The sequence below is a fragment of the Miscanthus floridulus genome, chromosome 3 (assembly GCF_019320115.1).
Source record: "Miscanthus floridulus cultivar M001 chromosome 3, ASM1932011v1, whole genome shotgun sequence".
Classification (NCBI taxonomy): Eukaryota; Viridiplantae; Streptophyta; class Magnoliopsida; order Poales; family Poaceae; genus Miscanthus; species Miscanthus floridulus.
Genome location: NC_089582.1, coordinates 21,845,744 through 21,873,558, shown reverse-complemented (window position 1 = coordinate 21,873,558; position 27,815 = coordinate 21,845,744). Strand labels below are relative to the sequence as shown.

Sequence of the window (27,815 nt, the reverse complement as noted above, 5' to 3'; positions counted from 1 at the left end):
GTGCGCTGCTGCCCAGTAGTGTTGTACTACCACAGGGCCGTTGACTCCATCAGTGGCTGATAATTAATCTACGTACGTACGTAACCCAGCCTGCGGGCTAAGTGGCCCGGCCCAGGTCACCTTTACAGCCAGGATCCGCACCCGTCGGTAAAAAGCTCAGCTGAGATCATGCCGTTTTCGTTCGGTTCTCCGACCGGCCCGCCCGCCCGGCCGTGTCCACCACCGTGTCGCATCGCACGGATCCTCCTTTCTTTCCAAATTCCAATTTCAAAAGTAAGCAGAGACGTCGATCGTCATTAGTTACGTAATGAGTTGCTCATTATATTAGTATTAGCGTGCGTGGCCGTAACACGTGCTTATTGCCTTGCTGTGCACGTATCCAATTAAGCTAATCATCTTACGCACTCTAGTCATCAGGGGATCGTACGGAGAGGTTAATAATTTCCACACGGCGCGCGCGGCCGGGAAGCGTGTCGACTAGGTAATTAGATCCAGGCCCCTGCGCGACTCTCATCGCATCAGCGAGTAAACTACACGTACGCACGCCTATGGAGTAGTATTCGTGGAAATGATGATACGTACTCGTCCCGTTATTAAATATAGTCCCTCAGTGTTTAAATATTTAATTACAGCCATTTAAAAAATATACTCCGTATTGGGAGCATAATTTACTTATGATAAGCTAATTAATTTCTGTTTTTTTTTCAAAAATATAGTAATTATTTTTTTTTCTTGAACATGCATCACATATATATTTAAAAAACAAGGGAGCACGTGTTTACTGTTCACGACCCTTCCCCGTGCTTCGAGTGTGCGTTGTTCATATACAAATTGATGAGGATCGTCAGTTGAGAACGCGGGAGCGAGTAACCTAAGATTCTCGCGTTCCATATTTAGGCCACATTCGTTTGTCTGGAAAAAAAAGAAGACAAAACACTGTAGCGGTTGATTGTGTGAGAGAGAAGTACTGTAGCGGCTAAAAGATGTACTGTAGCATGTGAGGAGAAGCAGCCGGACCAGCCACGCGCCCTTAGTCGAAAATGTAGGGATTTTAAATTAATTTAGGACTACACGAATTAGTACATATAATGTGTATATATACATTTGGTTTGTACGGACCGTTCCTTCTGGGAGAACACTGTGTGCCTATTCGGCTGTTGATTGAAGTGCTGTCTTTCTCTCGTCACAAACACAGCAGCCGCGGCAGCACTATCTTGATCAGCAGCGAATGGGCCTAGCATACATGCATCTAGAAATTAAATCACCTTGTGTCAAACAGTCTATGGTAACAACCCAATATTCTTCTTCTAATCGATAAAATTTTCTTCTTTGCTCAACATGCGTTATATTTATTTCTGAGAAAAAAAAATGTTCTAAACGTTTTTTTCCCTTTTTCTGTGAAACAAAATTTCCCCCACAATTTGGAAAACTCTTCATTCTGATGTTTTACCAAAAGAAAAAAATGCCCAACAATGAAGAAGAAAGTGTTTGAGGTGCGCGACATGACTGCACAGTTAGGACGCTTTTCCATTTCTCTGTTTTTCAAGCGTTTCAAGCAGACTTGTATTTTCAGAGATAAATGATTCACATCAAAGACTGCACAGTGAAATTAAATGTGCCAAGTATATTTTTGACCCAAGGGAGCAGGTGGTGATGAACACGTTTCATTGGTTTATATGTATACTTTATTTTTCATTTTCCCCCTAAAAGTAAACTTTATATATTTTGTTTGACCCACACTGAATTATTCAAAGTACAAATATTTCATATGATTAGCTCATATTTTCCTTTCCTACAATACAATAATACTGATTCAGTAATAAGATATAAACAATGTATATTCTATAATAAAGAAACAAGGCTGAAAGTATATATAACTTTGAAGATAGAGCCAAAGAAAATATACACTTTTTCAACGGAGTGAGTACGTCCAGTGGTAACTTTCCTTCAAATGCCTTGCTTGTAAACGGAGTGTTTATTTGATGAATCAACCTTATCTTTAAAGTTGACGCTTTTAGCACTTTGTTTAAGACGACTTTGACTCTGTTAAGACAAAGGTAGCTCCTCTGCCCTTGACAGAGCATCCGGTTACAACTAAACACGCACGATGCACTCCTTTGTCAACAGAGAATGGTTTACCCAGTTCACACTGTACTGCGTTTCTTTCCGACAAGCTAGCCGGCCGGCGGCCGACACAAGTCAAACTCATCAGCAAAAAGAAATACTAGTTTGATGCAAATTGTTTATTAGGTAGCCTACATGTATAATACATGCAAATACATGCACATACCCATACAGGTATACATATACGGGTTTTTACGTATACATACATATATACAAAAATAAAGACATGTACTAGTTATGTACAAAACTCCTTTTTCTATTTCTGCACAAAAATTCAACAATTTTTATTCCTATATTTATGTATATATATACATACATGTATGGCCGGCGTCTGCCCCAAAAATCAGTCCCACACGGCCCTCTACTGCTCTAGTAATGAACAAATTACTGTGCTAAGCAACACTAGCTGTAAATAATTGAGCTGCCACGTCACTGTCAGCTAGCTACTGTAGTCCCTGTGTCTGTATGTACGTGAGGTCGTGGTCGAGTTCCTGATCGACGAGGTAGCACCAGCAAAGCACAGCACAGCATCTCTAGGCCTGCCGCTGCAGCTCCTCGCCGCCGATGAAGGTGCCGTGCAACCCGTACGGCACGCGGCCCGGCAGCTTCACGGCGGCCTCGGCGCGCATGTCGCAGGCGTTGACGACGAGCATTTCCGACGCGCCACGGCCCTCGTCGTGCACGTAGCACAGCACGTACCCGTCGTCCTCCGAGGCGCCCGCGGGGGAGTCCGGGCGTGGCACGAAGCAGGGCTCGCCGCCGAACCGCCCCTCGCCGTAGATGAACTTCTCGACGGTGCCGGCCTCGAGGTCCACCTTGGCGAAGCCCGACACCTTGGGCCACGGCTCGGCGATGGCGAGGTACGCGTAGCGGGTCTTCCTGCCCAGCAGCTGCCGGTTCACCATGCCGGCCTCCAGGTTCACCTGGTCGGCGTCGCTCAGGACCGCGCGCCGCGAGGACGTGCCGGTGCGCGGGTCCAGCCGGATCTCTGACAGCACGCTGCGGAAGCTCTCCTCGCCGTCGGCGGACTCGTTGAACACGGCGTCGGCGGGGGTCATGCAGGACCCGATCACCACGATCTCGCCCGTGGCGTCGTCCTCCCACGCGTTCCAGAGGTGGAAGCAGAAGCAGTCCGGGACCTCCACCCACTGCAGCCGCGACGCGTCGGTGGCGCGCTTCGGCAGCACCCCGAACCGCGCGGTCTTGTTCCGGTCGTACATCACGGGGGAGCCGCCCAGCACCATCTCCTGGAGCCTGAACACGATCTGCTGGTCCGGGATGATGGCGTGGTTCTCGGTGACGGCGAAGTCGTGCATCATGGTGGGCGCGTCCACGGGGATCTCCACGTCGGGGGACTTGCGGCCCTCGGCGGTGAAGTAGAAGTACTTGAGGAACGGCTTGGACACGACATTGTAGCTGAGCGCGAAGAGCTCGCCGGTGGCCGGGTCCAGCTTCGGGTGCGCGATCATGGCGGTGTCGAGCTGCCCGCCGAAGTCGTACCGCCCCACGGTCTCGAGGTCGCCGTCGGCGGTGACGCGCACGTGGTAGGGGAGGTCGTCCTCGGACATGGCGAGGAGGCGGTTGTTATGGTACACCAGCCCGGCGTTGGCGACCCCCATCCCCTGCGACGCGTCGAGCACGCCGCAGAGGGAGCGTGCCCCGAAGAGGAGGAGCCGCGCCACGCCCGAGTGGCCGTGGAGCTCGCCGATGGCCTTGGGGAAGACGGCCCTCCCGATGGCGCGCTCCTGCCGGAGCCGCGCCGTCTCCGTGAAGCGGCACGCGTACGACTCGGCGCGGCCCCCGCGGAGCCGCACGGCGTGCAGCATGCCGTCGCCGTCGAAGAGGTGGTGCCCCGCGCGCGGCGCGTGGAGCGGGTTCGCGCCGTTGCGGACGTACACGCCGTCCAGGCACGCCGGGACGCGGCCGGTGACCGGGAACTCGCCGGTGGGAGGGCGCTCCCCGACGGGCGCGTAGTTGCCGGCGATCTGGACGGCCGGATCGGCGGTCCGCGGCAGTGGGTGCGCGCGCTCCAGGACGCCCGCCACGAGCCTCTCCTCCACCGCGTCGAGCGCCGCCGCGGCGAGCCGCTGGAGCGGGTTCCACATGGGCACGGCGCCGGCCGCCTCGCGCCGCGCTGGGGTAGGAGCGGCGCGCATTGGCCGCGCGGGGACCGGGGTCCTGGTCTTGCCGGTGGTCGGGTTGAGCTGGGACGGCTTCTTGGGCCTGCCCGTCGCCGGCGCGGTGGCCGGAGCCGCCGGTGAAGCTGGAGCAGAGATGGAGGACGCCATTGCTGCGGAAACTAGCTAATCAGTCAGGAGCTGAGGATTGTGGCCCGGCCCGGTGATCGTCGGAGCCTGTTGGTCGAGCGGAGCAGAGGGTTGTGGCGCGCCGCGCCGTGGATGTGTATGCGTGGATGGCGAGACTTGGAGTGAGGGAGAGGAGCGAGCTGGGGTTGGGTTTCCGGTGTGGCGGATTCGGGCCGGGATTTATAGGAGGTGCTGGGAGGGGGAGTGGGTGGTGCAGTCAAACGCGGGAGGAGGTCGACGACGTGGCAGGAGCTGAGGCCGGGACGGGGACGCGGAGCGCGCACTGCAGCGGTGACCGTGGCTGTCGTCTTCTTGGGCGGGTGTTCTAGAGAGATGGATGGATGCTTCGGTCGAGATGCTTGCGGCTGTCCCCGAGTGTCAGCGTGCACAGTAAGTAGTGCTAGTGCCGCCACCGCGCGCCGCACACGTCTTCTTCCCCATGCTTGCATGTCGTCCGTCCGCTGCCTGCCTCTGCCACTGTGTGAAAGTAAGTCACTAACAAACCGGTTGTTTAATTTGAAGTAGGAAATGTGTAATTTGAATTTCAGGGGTGGGTATCCGGTTACCGAAAATGATCTGTTCGGTTCCCCCATTTTTAGTAAATTCGGTTCCACAAGAATCCAGAACCGTTTGTTTTTTTTTTCCAAAAATAGGAGTCGATCAAATTCGGTTTCGGTTTCTTGGGTTCAGTTATAGTGATAACGAAACTAACCGAGTCCACTCCGCACACAGACAAAGATTCCCCAAGCCAAAGGAATATATGTTAGGGTATAAACAGCCATCCATAACACAATTTCTTGAATCATCAATGTGAAATGTATTTATAGAAAGGTTTTTTATGACTGTTTTGATGAATCAATTTTTAGTAACAATAGGGGGAGAACATAAGCAGCTAAATAGAGAAATAAGTTGAAATGAATTATCATTATCTCACTTTGACCCTCGGACAAAATAATGTGAAAAGAAGAATTAATTTGCAAAGTTTAGTGAAAATTTTGCTAGATGCTTTTTACAGGCTTGGAAAGAGTAACCATACACTCTACTTGTTTGATGCTCTTGAATTAGTGTCAAAGAACGATAGTTATCTATTGCTAGTGGAATAGACCTACTAGAAAATGTGGTAGATCACTGGGTTCAAATAAATATAAGAATCCTAAAAAATGGAAATGAGTAAGCAATTAAGTTGCTCAAGTCAAGGAAATAATACTTCACAGAAAATCTTCTAAAGAAAACAAACAAATGAACCTAGATGAAACAAAGGCAACTAATTCTATAGAAAATCATACTAAACTATGTTATGTACGGAAAATATAGTATCATGATAAAGTTATACTCAATGATGCATTTGTATGAAATCTAGTGCTGTTATGAATGAAAATATGGGTTTAGAATACCAGTCAATTGACGAATACAAACAAAGAAAATCTTACCAAGATCGAGTAGTGTCATTTAGTCATATTTGAATTCTCTCACAAAAGAGAAGCTTTTTGGCTTGATAACTAGGTGTTTGTAAAAAAATGAGAAAAGAGAAATCTCTAGATCGAGGCTAGGCATGGTTACTACCTAAGGATTGTTCCAAATTCTTGTTGTAATGTGACAACTATTATTGATTATCAAGCAACATAATATCCCTTCTTGGATGTAACCTCTTTTAGATTATGTTATTAATCAGGAAACAAAGAGAAGCTTAACTTTCGTATAATGGATATTGTCACAAGATACTTATATATGGATCACTCGATATTGACATATAGATGAAGCTTCCTGAAGTATTTAAACTGCTAGGAGCACTAGTGTATCTATGTGCTCTCATTCATAACCTCATATTGCATTCATTGTTAATTTAATTGGAAGATATAAATTTTGTCCTAATAAAAATCACTGGAATGACATAAATCATATACATTGTTATACTCAAGGTACAAAAGAAATGGATCTATATGTTACCAACAAATGAAAGGAGAACTAAGATGTTTTACAGATCCATGGTATCTATTTGATTCATGTAATGGTCATTTAGAAATTGTATATTCATTTATGTTTGGTGGTGCATCTATCTGTTGGCCCTCAACGAAGCAAATAAACCATATCAACACAAGTTCATCCAACCAATGTAGAAATTTTGGCCATTCATGAATTTAATAGATTATCTGTGTGGTTATGGAATATGATATAACACACCATGTTTATGAAGAATGCAATTTACTTTTAGAAAGGAAGCATCTATACACAATAATACATGAAAGGTCTTGTATAACTCAACTAAGAGATTGATAAGGAAAATAGAATGGAACATGTCCCACGAATGTTTTTCTTACTCATGAAATTGTTTAAATGGATGGTATTATAATAGTCCAAGAAATTATTCAAGTGAGAATTTAGTAAACTTATTTATAGAGATGAATCCTTGCTTTAGTATTAAAGAAATTTACATATGGTGTAGGACTTCATGAACTCGGAGATGTTAAGTTTTGCCATCCGAGGGAGTGAATATATATGTGTACTCCTTTTTTCTAGACCATAGTTTTCTTCCACTGTTTTTTCCTTAGCAAGGTTTTTAAGGAAACATACATATTCATTTAAGGATCATCCAAGCGGGAGTGTGAAATATTCAGTATTGCAGATATTCGTAACCATATACAATATCAAAACTGTAACTTTGACATTGGTGTTATAACTCTCTAGCATCAACTCTTGTAATTCTCTTGTATGGCTATCTATACAAAGAACCAATGCTTAAAAAAGATAAGATAATAAGAATATAAAGAATATATTCTTTCGTTCGTGCATTCTTACATACAAATTATGATAATCAATAAGTAGTTATTACTCTCTTTATATTGCTATTTTAGGGCTTATTTTGGTAGAGTTCTCATGCTCTGTATTCTCTATGGGAAGTGAGTCTCCGAGCAAAGTGATTATATAACTGAAAGTGATTCTATATGATTATGTATCATAGATTTAATGTAAGAAGTGATTGTGTGCAGGAAATTAATCACGAAAATTAAAGTTTTAGCTTCTAGCCTCCAAGTACAATTTAAAGAATCACTTCATAAAATCAACATAAAGAGGCAAAATTTCCGGCCATTTTTTCATCCATCAATTTTTTTCGTCCACCTCCCTCTAACTATTGGTAGTCGAGAGTTTCTTCTGTCTGGACTTATATATATAACTGTGCTCATACGAAATATTATAGCTCTTATCTAGCGCGATACGGAGTCTGATTCCAAAACGTATTGGATTGTGTATGGTCTATGTTTAACCAAAGAGTCCATACTCATGCGCAAAAAAAAAGTCCATACCCAATACGATTACTATATATATAGTAAATTCGGTTTTTTTCCTTTTCCTATTCCGTCATCTGTTCGGCCTTTTCCGTTTTTTTAGACTATCTCCGATCAGTTACTTATCCGATCCGTTTTCATTTTTGTATTTGTTTCACTTCTTTTACTGATTTCCTCTTTTTGTTTTTTCCTCTCCTTTTTCTCTTTTTTTTTTCTTTTCTGGACTTTCAGGTCCGTTTCATGTCATTTCCTTTATTATTTTGCATGTCATTTTTGTTTTCCCGATTGTCTCATATTTTTCTTATGAACATAAAAATAAATAATAAACACAATATTATGGATCTTTGGATCCTTTATCCTTCCCTAATCCTTAATAATCAAATATTCTTACTACTAAATTATTGATATAATTTGATTAAGAATTAAAATTATTCTTATTATAACCTAGATCAGCTAATAGTCTAATTAATTAAATCATGAACAGAAATCTTGCGCAATTTATTGTCCAATCTGACCAGGTAGCGGCGCGAGGGGTTGCGCCGCTAGCAGATGTGGTGCCGTGGGAGGCGGTGGCGGCCAGGCGGCCACGACGACCTGTTGGGGGTGGGGAGGCGAGCGGAGAAGGAGAAGGGGGTGGGGAGGAGGTGGCGGCTGGAGGCGGCAGTGACGGCGAAGCGAAGTGCTGCCTGCATGGATTCCTATTTACCACTGAACTTTTTCGCTCTTTCATGGATAATTAAATGTGTTTATATATTTCTACTTATTTTGCACGACCTAAGGAATTTGCAAATTTGGCTGACATTATTCCAAATTACACTTTTATAGACGGTCAATGTTCTAATGTAATTATTGCTTCGTTGCCAATGGATTAAATGCAAAATATACATATTTTAGTAACTAAGTAGAGATATAAGTTTTGATTTTCTCCCGTTGCAACGCACGAGCATGTTTGCTAGTCACTTCGTAAAATCAACATATAATCACTTTTCTGTAATAAATCATTTCGTGTGGAGATCCTTCTGAATTTAGCTCAAAAGGAGTTGCTCTAAGAGCTCTGCCAAACATGTCTTAGACTTTCTAAAGTAGACTAAAGAGAGTAAAAAAATATGTGATCATTAACCATGTCCCACTACGTAAGCGCGTGAGCTCCATGTTCACAAGTGTCTGTGCATGACAACGGTGCCTGACAATTTAATTTGCATGGTGTTGCTAAATTAAAAAGAAAATAAAGAAAAATAATTTGCATGTCACCAAATTAATTTTCTTGTGAGCGGTGGGACAGAGAGAGCGCCCACGCTAAGGGGTTTGTTTCATACTGACTATTTATTATAGCATCTACTATACGGAAGCTTAGAAATACTTCCTCTATTTCAAAATAAATACATTCGTGGCTATGTACCTAGAAAAGTCACTACTACAAAAAAGACTTTCAGGATATATAGGCCCTTGATTAACATAGGCGGGGATTAGGAGCTGCCTCTGTAAATGATCAGACGGTATTAGACAAATGCCCGTGTCTCTATTTTAATCATTTACATAGACGAGATTGCCTCTGTTAATTGACTGTTTACATAAGCGGGCACCTTAGGATGTCCACCTTTGTTAATCAATTAACAGAGACGAGCTTCTTAAGATGTTCGTATCTAGAATTGCCTATTAACAAAAGTGGGCATTCAATGGGTTTTGTTTTTTTAGAATTTATTTATTTATAGAATTGGGTCTCTTAATGTGTCCTGTTTTATTTGGGGACGGAGAGAGTAGCTACATTATTCTAGGTGATGAAGTACATAAATAAACCACAAAATGGGTAATTATTTGTGTCCAGCGATACGAAATTTAATCTTTGGACGGCAAAAAGCTCTGCGCAGCCTAAGCTTTGCGTGCAAAGTCCGTCCCCTTTGTGCCCAACATTAGCTAGTAGGGCAGAGAGAGGTTATCCGGCCCACCACCATTGGAGGGAGCGAGCCTCTTGGCTTTTGCTTCAATTCCTTCGCCAAAGTGTGGTAGTTCTTGCAGTTCCAGGACTGATGGCTTCAGCTTAGCTAGATAGGCCTGCGCCTGCCTGATCAGAATGAAGCCGTGTTGACCCCATCAAAAGCAAGGTGAACACGTACGTAACCTTTAGTTGGTCCAAGGATAATCAGGATCACACCCGCATGCACATCACCTGCTTGCGGCTTGCTTGCTTCTTGTCTCATTTTGTATGTACGTAGTGCACCGTGGGTACCTAGCTAGGGTTGGCCTGGCCGACGGGTAGCACACAGAGACACCGTACCCATCGTCCATTCCCATTCAGGCCAGTGGGAGGCGTCCACGTACTCGAGGTACGTGTCGGGTCCAGGGCGTCCGGCGTTGCACCACTTCCATGCACACACCGACCGCACACTGCATGCGCACACCGGCCCGCAGAGAGAGAGAGACAGAGCGACGAGAGGCTTTTCTCCTTCGCTCCTGTGTGTAACCTACCCTCGACCGTTTCAACGCGGAATCGTGCCGTTTTCGCAGTACATAGTAGGCCCCTGCTGCTATCCTGACGTTGCACTCACTCATCGGTCATGCATCACCTTTATTTGTTAATAATTTATTAATCAGTAGGTTAATTAAGCTCGATCGGGAGATTGTGAGTGATAGGTAAGTAGACACCATCATTAATGCAGTGGCTGCTTGCAATTGCTTGCCGAGCCCGAATTTTTTATAATTTAGTCTTTTTTTTTAAAGTTTCTCACAAATAGACCTCTGACGGAAAGAATTCAGAAAATGGACCCTTAGCTTGGGCGCCATTGATGTTGGCGTCGAGCTAACACGTCTCGGTGCCAGCGTCCCTGACGCCGAGGTCCTGGGCTCGGTGGATGACATGGCAGGGCGCCGAGCTCGGCGCCAGTCACTCTGGCGCCGAGCTCGACGCCAAGATCTACGGCGTCGAGCTCGGCGCCAGAGTGATTGGCGCCGAGCTCCCTGCCATTTAACTCCGGCCCAACCTTCCTGCCCTAGCGTTCTTCCTCTTCTTTCTCCTCCCTCTCGGGTTTTTTCTCTCCCCACTTCACGAATCGGCATATTGGACCTTGAAAACCTTAATTTGATCCGTAGATCTTCAAGAGCAAGGTATCCTCTCTCCCCTCCTAGTTTTTTGGCATCAATTCGGTATATATTAGTCGAATTTTTGAACGTAATAATCGTCATCACTTAGGGTTTCATTCTATCCCTCAATATATATATTATACAACCGTAGGATGATGCCAAGGCGTGGAAAAAAGCTAGCAAACCTAGGCGCATATAGTTATGTTATTGGTTCATTGTTGTCCATCAAATAGGAAACCCTAGGTTTAGGGTTTAATGTTAACTGCTTTCGGTTCTTAGAACGAAATTGGTTGTATTATAGTTATGTTTCTCATTGATATTTATTTGTGATGTTTTGATTTATGTTTGTTAAATTACATCCGTTTTGTTAGATGCAAGAAATATTTCGGGAGGAGTTTTGGCGAAAACGGGGTCGTCCTCGAGAATTATACCCCGACACGTCTAGCAAAGATGCCCCCGTCCCTCCTGACCTCCCTGTCCCTAACTGTGACTGTGGTTTCCCAGCCCATGTTTTTCAATTGAAACATCCAGACACAGCGGCGCGTTGCTTCTACACATGCAGTCGTTTTAATGTAAGAAATTGTTTTCACTATCTTTTTTTTACTTGTGTAAGTATGCTACTAATATTTTGTTGGAATCTCGTTGTGTAGGACCATGAGAGGTGCCTTTTCTTTCAGTGGATCGACGGTGCAGACAAGTTTGATCCTAGGGGTACCTCCTTTTCGACGATTGGTTTAGAGAGAGACATCCACATGAGCACTTCAAGCGGTGGGTTCCACCCCCCTAACCCTCCGCCAATGATGGCTAAGGAGAAGCACCTAGCCATAGTTAGACGACTCGAGGAATCTCCTCTGTGCGATTGCGGAGATCGAGCTGTGATAAACCCTGAGAATACGTTGGAGTTTGTGTGTCTAAACAAGCATGAAGTAAGTGCAAAGTGTATGTATTCAAATCTTGAGCTATATGTGTTCATGTACTAATGTCTCATTATTTAGGTGTTTTCAATGGCGAAGTATCGTTTCAAGGAATGGTTGTATGGTCCTAAGAACCAATGGCCGGAAGAACCGCGGAGGGTTAAGGAAAAGAAGAAAGAAAGGATAATCTACAAAGCACCTCCTGTCATGTGCGAATGTGGTGTTAAATCCAACTATGGCCTAGTCCCTTCAGAGCTTGGAATAGGCCATTATTGCGGCCATATGATTGAGTATGATCAGGTTCGTTATTTTTGTGGTAAACATGAAATCGTATTTTATTTCTTTTGCTAAGACATATATGATATAATATTTCTTTTGAACAGAGCACTAGGAAATGCAGGTGGGAATGTTATGATGGTCAAGCTAAGTTCTTGGATGAACTGAAGAAGAGGCAACTAATTGCACGGAAGATGAGATATGGACCTGACTACGTCAACCTATTCGTTAAACATCACAAAGAAAAGATACGTGAGTTTGCTAGACAGCGCGGTATTTGTAACCCGATCGATGTTGGGCTTAACAAATGGGGATTGGAGAGGCGGATGACGTTAGAGGAGGAGAGGTCAAGGGAGGAGACAAGAGTACAGATGCAGGTCTTGAACGAGCATGTTGCTACATTATGTGCCAGTGAGTGCTTAAAAGCCTTTTTTTCGTTGCCTGATTTTAAATGTAATATAATCGCGTTGCTAACTGATTGCATTTTATATATGAAGGGATTGGTTGCAGCGAGGAACATGCCACAGAGGTGGCTTGTGCAAGGTATGAGGAGAAGAAGTTAGATGAGCATAGATCGCGAGCTGGTCGCATCGTTCAATCACCGATTGTGTTGTCTGATGAGGGGGACGAGGATGAGGATGACACTGGTAGACTGAGTGAGCTCATTGCTCTAGCAGAGGCGGGCATGCAGGCGCAGGAGGCTGAGGACGACACTGGCAGACTGAGCGAGCTCATTGCTCTAGTAGAGGTGGGCATGCAGGCGAAGGAGGCTAAAGACGACACTGGCAGACTGAGCGAGCTCATCGTTCTAGCAGAGGCAGGCTTACAGGCGGAGAAGGATAACGACACGTTCTTCACTCAGGCCGTAGCAGTCGCAGATGAAGCGGAGGCTGCTTCTACAGGTGACAGGTAGGTCAGAGCAACGCAGGTGAGCCTAGCTACAGCAACAGGGTTGTGGTAGAGGACTGGTACTCGGATGATGAGTTGCTTACTCAATACGTTTCAGACTGAGGATTTGGAAGTGCATTTGCCCCTATGTCTACTGTCGGCACGTACTTCTAGTATTAATATGTTGTGTAATATGACATAGTATTGAATTTTTCATTATGTGGTTGTTTTTATTATTTATGGTCTTCATATTCCGCTTAATGATATGGACGTATTGAAATGTGAACACTTGCTGCAAAAAAAACTAACGACGTACGGCATTATATAAATCAACACACGAAACACATGAAATGGCATGTGACTACATGTACCGAACCTGGGTACAGAGTTTTCTTCGACTAAACCTAACATGCCTTAGGTAATTAAACCAAACAACAAACACATAGATGTGGTATGTGAAAAAGATCCCACCCCTAGGTAGTTCCCTTCCCCTTTCCTCTCCCTCTGGATGACCCTCTAGACATTGGTACCGCAACGAAAGAAAATGATGAAGAGTGTTCTTCTTCCTTGTTGTGTGTGTGAATGAGAGGGAGTGAGTGGTTATTTATAGGTTGAGAGGAGGAATGGAGGCCTCTCAGTGTGCCATGTCAGCGATCCATGTGCCTCTTCACCTAAGCCCTTGGATCAAACAGTCATAAGATGGATGGCGGAGATAGAGTGGAGTTGTGCTTCCTTGCATGCTAGTACTATGTCAGTGATGTGATAAATCGCTGCTGTCCCTGTATTTGAAAAGTCTATTTTTATTATCTGAAAAGCATAGAATCGTTCACCGTTGCTTGGTAACCCTACATTCATCTACAAAGCGTATGTATGATACGTTTGGATTATACACTTTCTAATAAATTTATAGTTAATCTATGTACTATATTTATGCCTTTTTAGCAGTGTAGTATGATTATTGTTTCACGGAAAAAAATTGCAAGAGTTTCCCTTGTTTTAGGAGCATCCACAGTTACAAACAGAGACATCATTATATATTCCAAATATTTAATCATCCAAGGAGCAAAATGCAACCACAACGAACATCACAACCAACATAATATGTCTTGCGTAGTCCAAATAGTCCACAATGTCCATACAATCCCAAATAGTTATAGAAAAGTAAATACAAAATCCATAATAGTGCATATTAACAACTACCACATCCCTCACTGCCTCCTACTCTTGCCCTTACCCTTGTGACCGAGAGTGCTCGTACCTAGAGTGTAAGGGTCACATGGACGGTGTCGCCTAGTGCCTAGAGGCGGTGTAGGATGAGTCGAGGGAGCGTCATAGAGCTGAGAGGGGCCAAGCTCCTCGTGCCTCTTGTCCACATCGTCGTCGTCGTCGTCTTCCTCATCCTCGTCCCCGTCCCCTATAGCTACTTGACTAGAGGAACCCAAGCCTCCTCTACCTACGGAAGGAACATACATGTCTTGCATCGTGTCTGTCCTGCAACCACAACGACCAGCCGCACGGCATAGACGACATGACAGCCTCTGTTGTACAAAACTATGTTAACTGAAAGAATCTAACGTATTAATGATATGTTTGAAATAATATTTTTAATCTTACGTCCAGGAAGCCAAGTATGTAGTCGTCATTGACTCTCGGTCGAACGCGCTCGATCTCTTCAACTGAGCATTTGAGTGTATTGCCCTGCAACAAAGTTCTCAGTAATAATACTTTTGAACAGATAGCAATAGGTTTTGTTTTCTTTTGTACAAGAATCTAACGTATTATAAGGGTGATACAGCTCGAAGGTGGCACTAACTACAATAGATAACTCCTAATGTCGGTCTAAGAACGCCTAATGTATTGTTATACAACTTAACGTACAAAAATAAGGCAATTGGCTTACCACTATGTCCAAGATTGGTCTTGCCTCCACCTACCTTCCTGCACGAGTCGATTGGTCGTACGCCGTGTCTTCATCGTCGGAGGACTCGATGTTGGTGTAGTCAGCTTCGGTCCACTGTACCCTTAGCCTACAACGTGTCACACGCTGGTACCAAGCTTGGTACCACCTGAACTCAGGGTTCGTGTGTGGCTCGTTGTTGTCGTCCACGTTATCGTCATCTCCTCCCATTTCTCAATGAAGGACTAGTGGTGCCTCTCCTAGTCAAAAATCTTCTTGTTCCTCTAACGATCCAACCTGCACGTATGTCATCGTTACTTGAATCCATGTATATGTCACCATATTAATAGAAATGGACCATCATCATGAGACATTTGAAATATCAAAACACTTACTTGTGTAAGTCAACGCCAGTCGAGAACAGAGCCGTAGGCCAAAGCTGTCTCACTCCAAATTGGCGTGCAACCCTATCTGGCAGGTGGAACTCGTCAGCATAGAAGCAGATTAGAGGGCACCTCACCCTATAGAAGTTGTCGTCAGCCCCACAAACATTGCTCAGCTAAAAAGAAAGTGTGTCCTCTCCACCGTACGGCTCCCACTCCACCTACAACATGTGCAAACAAGATGTTAGATGGTATACTAATCCTTTTCAAACCAGCATGGGAAATAAAATTTACTTACACTAGACGTCGTCAGCGTGTCTAGCTCATTGGTGAACTCAATGTACGCCCGGTCTAACCTTGCGTACGGAGCCCTGGCCTGGTCTCAAAGGTACGCCCATGTCGGCTGCCGTCTTGGAGGCTGACCTTGGAACCACTCACGATGAGCCAGAACCTCAGGACGGCCAACTAGAAGATGAGCCCACATCCACAGCTGTAACAGGTACACGCATCCACCAAGTGACGAGTTGGACGAAGACCGACGACACCCCTCGCATAGCTGCCGGTATAGAAAACACAAGACTACAGAGCCCTAGCTGTAGTGACCCACCTGGTCCCAGTCACTGAGGTAGTGGATCGACATCCAGGACACACTGTCACCCGTGGTGTTGGGGTAGAGAACGTAGGCAAACAGGTGTAGGATCCACGCCCTGCAGTAGTACCCAACTATCTCCTCATCTGCCTCCTCGGGGCACTGTGCGAACTCTTCCCATAGCCAGGAGATGGGAACTCCAGAAGTGCGAGCCACTTGCTCGCCAAGCTCAAGCCTAAGGAAGGCCTCCACTCGTGCTCTCCAACACTCTGACCTGCACTGCTCGGTGACTAGGTTGCCGTGAATCCTTAGGCATAGCATCTTCTGACAGTCTTGGAGCGTGACTGTCATGTCCCCAAAAGGTAGGTGGAAGCTGTGAGTCTCCAGCCGCCACCTATATTTAAGACAAAGCAATATTAATTGTCAAAAAGTCAATCGCATGAACAAATGGCCATGAATGGAAGCAATGATTCAATTTAATACCTATCAACCAATGTAGTTATGGCCGCTGAGTTGAACTTAGGCAACCCACGACAAATCTAAAAAGAGATGACATCTAGCAGCTCTTTACAGGAAAGGAGTGTACCTGTCGTCGTACCGCATGTCCAAGAACCCACTGTGGGTTCTAGGATGAAGGAGCGGAAGGTCCTGCATCGAATAAAATAGTCTCCTGTTACTTCACGAACACATGTATGCTCACCAAATTTTGAACAAAACTTATAGATTATTACCTGCCCCAGCGCTATGAGACATCCTCAGTGGGTCACCTCGTACGTCGGGTCGAGCAGGTGGAATTGCTCCATCCTACAAAAAAAGTGAATGAATTCGAATTTCAATATACAATGAAACATGAACTTAGAAATATATAAGTAATTGACACAAATACAAGCATAAAAAGAGACATGCATAATTAATTAAATGAAGACGACAAATATAAAATAATAAAATGAACCAATAGTCGCACCTCACTAATCTGCCAATGGCAACTTCATGAATTGTGGCCAAGTCTACCGCACTTGCCACACTCATACTGCTCGGGGTCAGTAACAAATGGAGTTCCTCTCCCATGCCTCATTCTTCCGGGTATCTGATCCATAACCATCCTGTGCCTCGTTCTCTGCCTTGATCCACGCTTGTTCCAACGATAAGCTGGATCCACAATGTACTTCGGCCCATCATATGGAGGCCACTCTCCAGGGTCCCGGAAAGGCACAAAGCGGGGGCTCCATGTGTGCACAAGCGTGTTGACACTAAACTCGTGAGGTATCCTCCTCTCGATATTATAGTTGCGATGCCTAGCTGCTGCCACCAAATGAGAACATAGAAAGTGATACTGCCTTGGTTTACCACAAGTGCACTTGAAATCTTGGAGGACAACCACATGTATCCTCGACTCTCGGACCTTGCCATCAAACGTTGTACCACCCCTATGCTCGACCTGATAAGTCCCTGTGGCATGGTCAAAGCATGTAACCTCATGTGTGCCAGCCCTTTCTCTTGCCTTCTCTAGGTGTGCCTTTGGTTTCGAACCCCATATCTCTCCATCACTCCTACAACTACAATGCATGGGCGTGTCTATCGTTGAATCAGGCAACAAGCTTATAGAAGATGAATTAAACGATTGCATTCACGGGCATACCATGTATCCCCAATAGCAACTTATTGAATGACTCTGCCATGTTGTTGCACTTAAACTCGTACCTCCATCCATCGGCGTCGTGAGCTCTCATCCATTTCTCCAAATCCCTCATCAAACCTGTGAGCCATTGTCTACCTTCTGCATTTGATGCGGTTTTGACCTGCTCCAACTTTTCCTTAAAGTCCTTATCCTCAAGCTATCGAGCAGCCTCCTGGAACAGATCAAAGTTACCCTTGACACCATCCTTCTGGAGTAGATTCTCGGCAAGGTGACAAGTACACCAACGATGGTGCAAAGGTGCATACCCCTCTATCTGCTCTCGCACGGCATTAAGTATGCCCTGATGCCTATCAGATATGACACCAACCTCCCTGCCAGGCCCAACCACGTGTATCTAGACTAGCCTCAAGAACCATCCCCAACTGTCATTGTTCTCCTTCTCAACCAAAGCAAATGCCAAAGGAACCAACTTGTTGTTCACGTCACAGGATATGGCTATAAGAAGTGTGCCCTAGTATTTGCCAATTAAGAACGTACCATCAATGGAGAAGATGGGACGACACTGCCTAAAGGCCTCGACACACTGAGGGAAGCACCAGAAAGCATGGAAGAATATCTGTCCTCCCATCCTTCCATGCATTTGGTTTTGGGATGTACTCATAATGCATGCTTGGATTCACCGCTTTGATTGCATTGAAAAGAACTGGCAGTTGCTCATACCCATCCTCCTAGTCCCCATATATCATCTTCCATGCTCACTACTTAGCCCTCCATGCTTTACCATAAGTTATCACATAACCTCCATACAACGCCTCAACGGTCCTGATAATTGTCCTCACCTTCATGTTGGGTTCTCCCTGCAAAATTCCCATCAACCGCTTGGCAATAAAGGTAGATGTCAACTGCCAATGCCTCAGTGTCAGCTCATGGTCTGCAGAATTATATGGCCCGACAACTTTTATGATCTTCCATTTTCCGGTTACCTATTGCTTCCTTGCACAAACCCTCCATGGGCAGTGTTCCTTGTCACACACAACTGTGTAACGGCGCTCCGCATATGAATACAATACCATGTAAGGTCTCTTTCATATCACTGCAAAAGTCTGCAACCACCTCTTCAAAGCAGGGAGGTCATTGAACACCCTCCCATTCTCAATTACCATGTTAGGACCGGCCTCAGGAGCTTTTAGGAGCTCATCATCATGTCCTTCTGCAAATGCCTGATCGGAATGAGCAAGATCGCTGAACTCGTGAACTCTAGGATCACGACGGCCGGGAAAGATACGCCCCATCATCTCAACATCACTCTCCGTCAGCTCTCCAATAGGGCGATCATCATCAGAATCAAGAGCCCTAGCCATCTCATATGGCTCCGATTCATGCATAATTTCAACACTATTGGAGCCACGGAATCCATCTCCAAAGTTCACTTGCGCAGCAACAGGGGGCACATCCACATTCTCAGGAATGTCTCCTGCAAGATAAGTAGAGAAATGAGGAAAGAATAAAAGAAATAGATGTAAGGAACAGGGTAAGCTCCCAAAAACCATGCGGTTAAGACACTTACTCGGATGATTCTGTGTCAAAGGAATCTCATAAGAAGGATCTACCACAGAAACATGAGTCTGACAACCATCTCCAACTACCGCATTCGGGGCAGATTGAGCATCGAGAACCATAGGTGCAATCTCCACATACAGATAAGGTTCAGGAACGGGAGGGTCGATGTGTGTCCTGCTGATCCATTGCTAGGGTAAACCCATGAGGGATGGGATCAACTAACACCTAACGCACAACCACGTCCAAACATTGCAGCTGGCTCTTCATAGCCGATCTCACACAGTTCTCCCACTATTCCACACAACCAATTGAGATCATTCGCCTGAAGATGTTGGGAGGACAACCTAGGTGCAGTACACCATCAACTGCAATGCCATCATCTCCAAGGCAATGCAGCTCCTCCCGAGCCCTTGCAACCATCTCACTAAATGAAGGCCTATAATTGAATAGCACATGCACGCTTTTCATGTCAACAAACTCAACATATCCATAGCGATCGCTTTCGACGGTGCCTCCATGATATATGGTCACTAGGTTGTCCATCTAGTTCAAACACGTAACGAAACGCATGTCCTTTAGTCCAAATTAGACGATAGATAGTACCTAACAAGTACTTTCTAACTACAAACTAAGTAAATAAGATAATAACTACGTGTATATATATACAGAGTATTCACTAAATAGCTAGATCATATTTAGTTAACTGAATATGTAACTACATATCTAAGTAGATATCTAACTATATCTATGTACCTATGTATCTATGTTTCTATCTATCTACATATATATCTCACTAGATCACATTAACTAGTAAATAACAAATGCCAACTAAGTACGTACATTGCATATTCATAATTTTTACCTTTCCAATGACTGATCCGCGGACGTCGACGGAGTCACAGCGGACGATGGGCGTGGGTCCAGCCGACGATCCGAGCCGGCAGTGGCACGGCTGGCCGCTGCAGGTGGCGGGGTCGGCGGTGGCGCGACCAACGACAGCGGTGGCGCGCGATGGGTGCAGGATTCCTAGGGCTCCGCGCGGCAAGTCTAGCTCGACGGGCGCGGGAGGCACGGCGGTGGAGGGCGGCAAGGCGGGGCGAGGCCAAGGCGAGGAGAGGGCGCAGCGCGGGAGCAGGAACCGGTGAGGGGACCAGGGCGCGGGCGGAGGGGCAATGGCCGTGGCGCGGCGGAGGCGAGGTGCGGGACGACCTCGGGGCGGCCGCGGTGGCGCTAGGTGGCCTCGGGGCGCGGGCGCGGTGGCGCGGCGCAGGCACGCAAGCACGCGCGGTGGCGCAGAGCGGGCGCGGCCTGTGGCGTGGCGCGGGCGCTGGCGCGGCCGTGGGTGCGGTGGCGTGGGCGCGGTGCGGCCGCGGCCGCGACTGCTAGAACGGCGAGGGCGCGGGCGAGGGTGGTGGCGCGGGCGAGGGCGGCCGGTGGAGGTGTCGGCGGCGGGTGCGGACGGCGACGGTGGCGACAAACCTCGGCTCGGCTCTACCCGGGCGAGAGAGGGAGAGGAAGAGAGGCGGGGGGCATAGGTAGGCGCTGAGCTCGGCACCAAGATGGCTTCGAGCTCAGCGCCAGAGTAACTGGCGCCGAGCTAAGGGTCCATTTTCTGAATTCTTTCCACCAGGGATCTATTTGTGAGAAACTTTAAAAAAAGGGCTAAATCATAAAAAATCCGGGCACAGAGCACACGTCGTCAACAGCCCTACTAGTTGACATCATTTTTTTACAAAGTAAAATTAGGTGATGGGTATATATAACTGAATACCTAATTAATGTAGACAGATAGTATTTGAATTTATAGCACAAATAGTAGTATTAGCACCGTATTAACCAATCACAAACTTTATTACGTGACCGTCACGCGTGAGCTCGCAGTGCGCAACCCCATGGCCTCCATTGCCAGCAGCCTTAGAAGGGGAGGAGAGGACCTCGATCTTTGACTCTTAAAAAATGTTGGAATGACTTATAATTTGGAATTGAGGGAGTAGCGTGCATAACCACAATTTCTATATATGCATGTTTGGTGAAAAATTAATGAAACAGTGTGTATGTATGTATGTATGTATCACTACGTCAAAAAGCATTTGTAGGGGCGGTTGTAGACCATTTGTAGGGGCGGTTTGCCCAGCCGCCCCTACGCAAGGGTCTCTACAAATCATGCATTTGTAGGGGCGGTTCTCAGGCCGCCCCTACAAAACGATTTGTAGGGGCGGCTAGTGTTTCTAGCCGCCCCTATAAATATATTTGTAGGGGCTACTCTTATTACCAGCCGCCCCTACAAATAGATTTATAGGGGCGGCTGTAGTACCAGCCGCCCCTACAAACAGGTATTTGTAGGGGCGGTTCAATATAGAACCGCCCCTACAGTATATTTTCCCGCAAAAAAATCAAATTTTCAATTCAAAATCACTTTGCCGAACGTCCCACAACAACATTCCGAACAGCGTTCGCGTTGCTGAACGCCCCACGACCAACGTTCCAAACCGCGTTCGCGTTACCGAACGCCCCGTGACCAACGTTCGTGTTGCCGAACACCCCACGACCGCGACTACAAACATAAGAGTATTCTATAAACTATAATTACAAGTCCAATTCACATAAATATATACAATCCATCATTAAATATACAAATTCCATACACATTGTTATCAACGTCCTAGAGCTAGCCTTTTAGTCTCACGAAGGTGTTGGTACTGAGGATTTATACCTAAGTCAGACTCTCGGTCATGGTAGACGCCTCTGACATATACAATCTGGTCCAATGTGAAGTTGCAAAGGTCGCCGACGAGCTCTAAGAGTTGGTCATCCTTGTATGGGTCTCTTCTCATTCCTTTCTCTTCTCTCCACTACAAGAAAACAAGTTTCAGTTTAGTATTTTATACCATTTACGAAGTTTTTATACTACGGGTGAAGAGGTTCAAACTTACCCTTAAGGGGTGTCTCCTGTAGGCACCGGTGTTACCCATCATAGAACATATATAGTATCCACAATGTACACTCCCAGGCTTCTGCTTGGGGCACTGTGTGTTTTGCATATGAAAATGTTAAGTAATGCTTTTGACAGCCATGTAACGGAGTACTGAAGAAGTAAGTTACACTTACCGCACATAGTGTTTTTATAGCTAGCTTTTCCTTCCTTGCTGGATCATGCCTTCCATGATGATTAGTGACATAGAACCTAAATGCCCTGTTCGAATTATTTTAGCAAATACAACTTGTTAGTATCCAAAAGTGAACATTACAAGTATGTATACAAACATATAAGCTAATGAGGATTGTCGATATGTATACGTCTTGAGAATCGATATGAAGTCTTTGTATGTCACCGTGTCCTTATCTAATGAATCAAAGACCCATGCCATGCTCCTCCCGACGTCGACGGCTATACAAATCCAGTGGTTGCTGCATGGATTTAATCATAGAACTAGATAAGCCCTTTTGCATCGAATGAAATATATCGAACAAAGCTTTAAGTATAGAGTTGAGCTTACTCGAAGTTGTATGGTAGCCATATAGTAGAGTGGTGTTGGAGATTTTTGAAAGCCAAGGCAATGTATGCCGCAACCTTAAGGGACTCTTCCCTTAGCTTCGCACTACGGATGTGCTCTTTCTCCCGAAGAGTCTTTGCAGCTGCTAGCTCTTTGGCATCCAGTGTCCACCGTTTAGGGTAATTAAAATTTGTTTGGGCTATAGCTTGAGGGTCTACATACCCGGCTTTCACACTTGGCATTTGTTTGACAATGTGCACTTGCATTCTACAAATCACGGCGTGGGTTAGTTACAACAAAATTCAAAGATTACATTCATATCATATCAGGAGGACAAGGACTTACAGGCACCACGTGCGAATTAGATTCATCTCCATTTCTCCCAGGTGAAAGCATGTGTGCATGTCATTGAAGTCAAAGACAATTTTCCCGGCTGGGCTTCCAAATGTGCCGGTGGGAAAGCATGCTTGTATGATATCTATGCTCGTTGGGAGAACACGCAAGTACCAATCATGGAACCTTCTCATTCCAAGTGGTAGGCGCTGGATGTCCTGGTTTGGTAGGAAGGGCTTGCCTCTTTCATATTTTTTTGGGCAATCCTTTGACCATTCGATGGCATCAACATTTGGATACTGCTTTGCAATTTGGTGAAGTTTGCTACTGACGGCCTCCTCAGAACCCCGTGATGGGACTTTTTTAACTCAGTTTTTAGGCTTGAACTAATCATGGGAATACCACTTGGACACCGACGAGACATCTTTGATCGGAACATAAACTGGCCTTATGTGGATTCGAATCTTCTTTCGGAGTTCCCATTCAGGCACGTCCTCATCTTCTTGTGCATCACCTTCTTTAGGAGGCACTCGTTGTTCATGTATCGGTTGTGCTTGTTGAGAAGACTGTGGCATCTCATGATGCACTTGCCTGGTACGAGCTAGAGAAGGTTGTGGCATCTCATCAGGCACATGCTCGATAGAAGGTGGGGAAGAATGTGGAATCTCAGGAATGTGGGGGTCACGAGACGGTGAAAATATCTCCCCGGCCTCAACAACTCGCTCCAAATTTGGGAGAGAGGGAGGCGGCAAAGAAGCAGTCAATATAATGTCCCATTTGTGCCAGAGGATGAACTGCCCCATAACATCTCCGAGTAACACTAGCCCCTCGGGAGTTGCGTAGTCTATCCTCCACTGCATGAACTCGGGCTTCACTGTATGCACCTCGACCCTAGTGTAGTCCGGCAGTATCTTATTATTGTGGTGTAAGCCACCGGGAGGATGTGCAACACCTGTTGCCACCTCTATCATAGTGTTCTGCCGGCCACTGAGAAACACCAAGGTGCAACTAGTAGGTTCCCGTACGAGATCGACTGAGGTTGTGGCTGCAGTGGAACCTTGGCTGCTAGGAACTTTCGGAGGGCTGGTAACTAATGCCACTTCTCTCGGTGGCGTCACTAATATACGTGGCTCCGTAGACATTCCTTGCTCCTCCAGCGCCTTCGCAACTAGAGCCTTCACTTGGAGCTCAAGACTAGTCTCCCGGTCTCGGCCATGTTTCTTGTACATGTGTCTATCCTCTTCGAATCCTTGCTTCCATGTCATCCTTTTCCCTAGCCCCCTGGTGCGGCATGTGTGCTCCTTGTTTCCCAAGCCAAGGTTAAGCTTGTCCCTCTCTCTGGAAGGATTGAATGAGCCCGTCTCTTTGTCTTCAGCATATTTCAGTATCCTTGATACCGCCTCTTGGGTCTCCGGCTTATCAAACTTAAGATTACTGCCGGATGGTTCTGTACTCCTCGCATATATCCAGTTCCTTGAGCGTACCTTCAACTTTGTCACGTCAATATTCCTAGCAGCTGCGACCTCTTCATCCATCTTCCTAAACTTCTCTTCCTTGGCATAGTAGCCACCGGGGCCTAGATGATGGTGGTGTTTGTTCCTCTTCGCTAGCTCGGTGTTACGAGCACTGAGCTCCAATGCCTCCGCTGAAGTCTTCTGAGCCACGAGCTCCTCCCATTGACTAGGAGTTATTTTGCCAAACTCGTTGAAGGGAGTTAACCCCTTTTGGATATACTTCGTGTTAAGCTCCGACCTCCAATGTCGAAATGACTCTCCCATCATCCTGATAGCATTTTTTTACCAATTCGTGCTTACCCTCCGAAAATCATGACCTTCAGCTACCTATCCCATAGTGCATTCTTTATGTTCTCTAGTACCTCTTTCCAGTTAGGGATTGCTGGGTTCAATTTATCTCTTACTAGGGCCCCGATCGCATTACGGAATCGTCCTCTTAATTCCTTCGGCTCAAGGATCTCCCCTGCTGGCCCAACCTCTGTTATCACATAGCAAGCCTTATCTGGATATAGATTTCCTTTTCTATCCCCTTGTTTCCTCTTAGGCTTGGTAATCGTGGTTGTGTCTTGAGTTTGTGGAGCAGAGGCATCGTGATCCATCTCTGTGGTTGTTGCCTCTGCTCTCCTTTCCTCTACTCCGTCTTATCCAGCGAGATGTCGCGGACGTCGACGTCATCTTTTCTGAGTTTCAGGAGGGACCTGTATATAGGACAGGTCAAAGTGTTAGCAGAGGTAACACAGCCAAAGCTTTAGCAAAATTTACAAGCTAAGGCTTCTTCCCTACCTCCTCGTTTGGGTCAAAATCCTTGTCTAAATCTTCCTCCGTTGGCCTCCTTCTTGCTTCAGGTGGTAAAGGATCCTCGGGACTTTCATATCCCTCTTCTGACTCATCATCCTCTTCTTCTTCGCCTTCAGCAGCCTCTCCTTCGGGGCCTTCCTCCTCGTCACACTCCTCCTGAGTAAGCATCACTTCTAGATCCTTTTCTACCTCGTTATCGAACTGTTCCTGAGTAAGCTGGTCCTCTAGTGCTTGCTCCTCAAGGGTTGGCTGCTCATCATGCTTGGGGCATCGAGCTGCATGGTCTGTTGTCCGCGACATTATTTCGCGCTTTGTTCTAAAAGATGCAAGAAAGTATGCTTTAGGTACGCGAGAAGGTATAAGAAATCAAAAAGGTCTATAAACCAAAGTAGTCCTATAAAACAACAATATAAAAAAACGAGAAGTAGCAGTGGTAGAGGCCTCAGAAACATGTCAATCATCATCTGATCTTGAACTTGGAGCATCAAGGCATCATAACAGAGAAGAGAGGAGAAGGTAATGTAGGGGCGACTGCTAATGATGCCAAGTTCCTCATAAGTTCTTGATCATCAGCTCATATTCCATATAATATATGGACTTAGACAATTTCATCATCGGCAAAACAAAGGAGAGGAGAGGGAAGATTTGGCAAAAAAAAAAGCAACAGTTGCTTAACAAACATAGAGAGGAAAAGGTGTAAAAACAAGCAGCTGCTGCTTCCCAAACATAGAGGATAGGAAAATTAGCCAAAAAATAGTTGACTGCTTCCACATGGTTGGAAGACCCCTGTAGATCAAAATCTGGTAATTTAGATATGGTAAATAATGGATTAGAGTAGATGAGGAGTAATAGTAGATAGAGTAATAGTAGAGGAGTAGAGTAGAGGAGTAGAGAAGTGTAGCAGCCAGTAGTTAAGAGAAACAGCCAATTAGATACAGTAGTAGTCATAGATAGAGTAGTAGAAGTGAGCCACTTAGTAGCAGCCACTTAGTAGTATAGGGAAGTGAGTAGAGTTGCAGCCAGCAGCTAGGGAAGAGAGTAGAGTAGCAGCCAGCTAGTAGTAGTAGGAGTAGCTAGGCACAGTGACAATGCATTTCCAAAAGGAACCAACAAGCACAATCAATGGCAATAAGCAGAAAGCAGGCAACACCTCAGCCAGCTAGTTAAGTAGAGTCAACAGAGTGAGGTAGAGATATAGCAGCAACAGTAGTTAAGTAAAGTCAAAAAATTCAGTAAGTAGTGGGCAAGCAAGCACAGCAAGCAGCCACCACCTCAGGCATTTTAAATTTGCAGAGAGTAGAAAAAATGAGAGAAGAGCAGCAGGAACAACACTTAGTAGTACAGAGTAGAGAGAAGAGTAATAGTAGTAGGACTAGCTAGTAGTAGTTCACAAGCTGCATAAGCCCACAATAGGAGAGGAGAGCATCATAGGCAGCAGTAGTATTTGCTCAATTCAAAATATTTGAGACAGGGAGTGCTAACATGTGCTCAATTCAGTAGAAGCCATCATGTGCTCAATTCAAATTAATTTGGCATCACAGGTAGCAAGCATCAGTAGTATGTGCTCAGGTAACAAACAACAATATATCAAAGACAGTGGGAACAAATCATTGACATCTGCTCAATGGGATCAAAATCGACAATGGGAACAAAATCAAAAGTGGCATATATGCTCAGTTGAAATTATCAAATCATTAGCAGTGGCATCTGCTCAGTTTAAATTATCAAATCAATATCAAATCAAGCTAGGGCTGCATCATAAGCAGCATCAAGCTAGGGCTGCACCACAAGCAGCATCAAGCTATTTTATGTGCAACATACAATGATTTTGAGTGTGGAATGCTATTTTTTTAGTTTTTGATTTGATATTTTAAGTTTATTAAAAATGACAATCTCGATTGGAAATTTCGGTATCAAAACAGTCAATCCAAGCTAACATGGACTAAATTAAGCATAATAAAAAAATTGCAAGCTAACATGGACTAATGTACGCACAATAAAAAAATTACATGGAAGCACTATCATCAGCTACGGACGAAGATGACTAGTCAATAACTCCATCTAAAAGCAATTGAGCTGAAGTAGGTTAACATGAGCACAGTGCACAAAAGAACATGTCCTAGATTAAGGCTATAATAACGGGCTGAAGTCTGAACTACTCCAGATTCAGCCATTCAGGTGCCATCAAGAGAAAGAAAATATATTAAATAAACCTGCCTTATGGGTTGAGCTGCTTATGTGCTATCCTAAAAGTCTGCACAACTGATAAATGAAACTATCTGTGGTGGACTTTGTTCAGTTTGCTTATGTGAAGCCAACCAAGGAGATGGGAAACAATGTCAGTTATCAATGGTTGCAGATCACAATGCCACTACCTAAAACTCCTAGAATTAGACTTCAAGAATCAGATGACTCAGTCTGCAACATCATCTCATATTACATTCTATCTAGGTCTGGTATGATCTAATTACCATTGGAATCACTAAAAAACAAGTGACCAGCCATCTGTCAAGCAATTTCACAATACTGATAATGGAGAATAAATGGACTATGTTGCCAATCAAGCAAATCCACTAGTCATTATCCTCCCTATGCAATCGAACCACCAGATCCGCCTCAATAAGGATGCAATCAAACCAGCAGTAGACTAATTTTATTTGGTCCTATAACACTTAGCAAGGGGGACTCACCTCGGGGAGTCACCGGTCGTCCTCGGCGTCAACGAGCACGAAGCTAGC

At 45.4% G+C, this 27,815-nt stretch overlaps 2 protein-coding genes across 2 annotated transcripts; one reads left to right on the top strand and one right to left on the bottom strand.

The window, feature by feature from the left end:
* Positions 1-2,338: 2,338 nt before the first annotated feature.
* Positions 2,339-4,572, bottom strand: LOC136545192 (9-cis-epoxycarotenoid dioxygenase NCED4, chloroplastic-like). The gene has a single exon (XM_066537237.1). It carries the CDS (start codon positions 4,410-4,412, stop codon positions 2,658-2,660), a length of 1,755 nt encoding a protein of 584 aa, XP_066393334.1. The 5' UTR covers positions 4,413-4,572; the 3' UTR covers positions 2,339-2,657.
* A 15,377-nt stretch (positions 4,573-19,949) lies between these two features.
* LOC136543318 (uncharacterized) lies at positions 19,950-20,324 on the top strand. The gene has a single exon (XM_066535798.1). It carries the CDS (start codon positions 19,950-19,952, stop codon positions 20,322-20,324), a length of 375 nt encoding a protein of 124 aa, XP_066391895.1.
* The last annotated feature ends 7,491 nt before the right edge of the window (positions 20,325-27,815 follow it).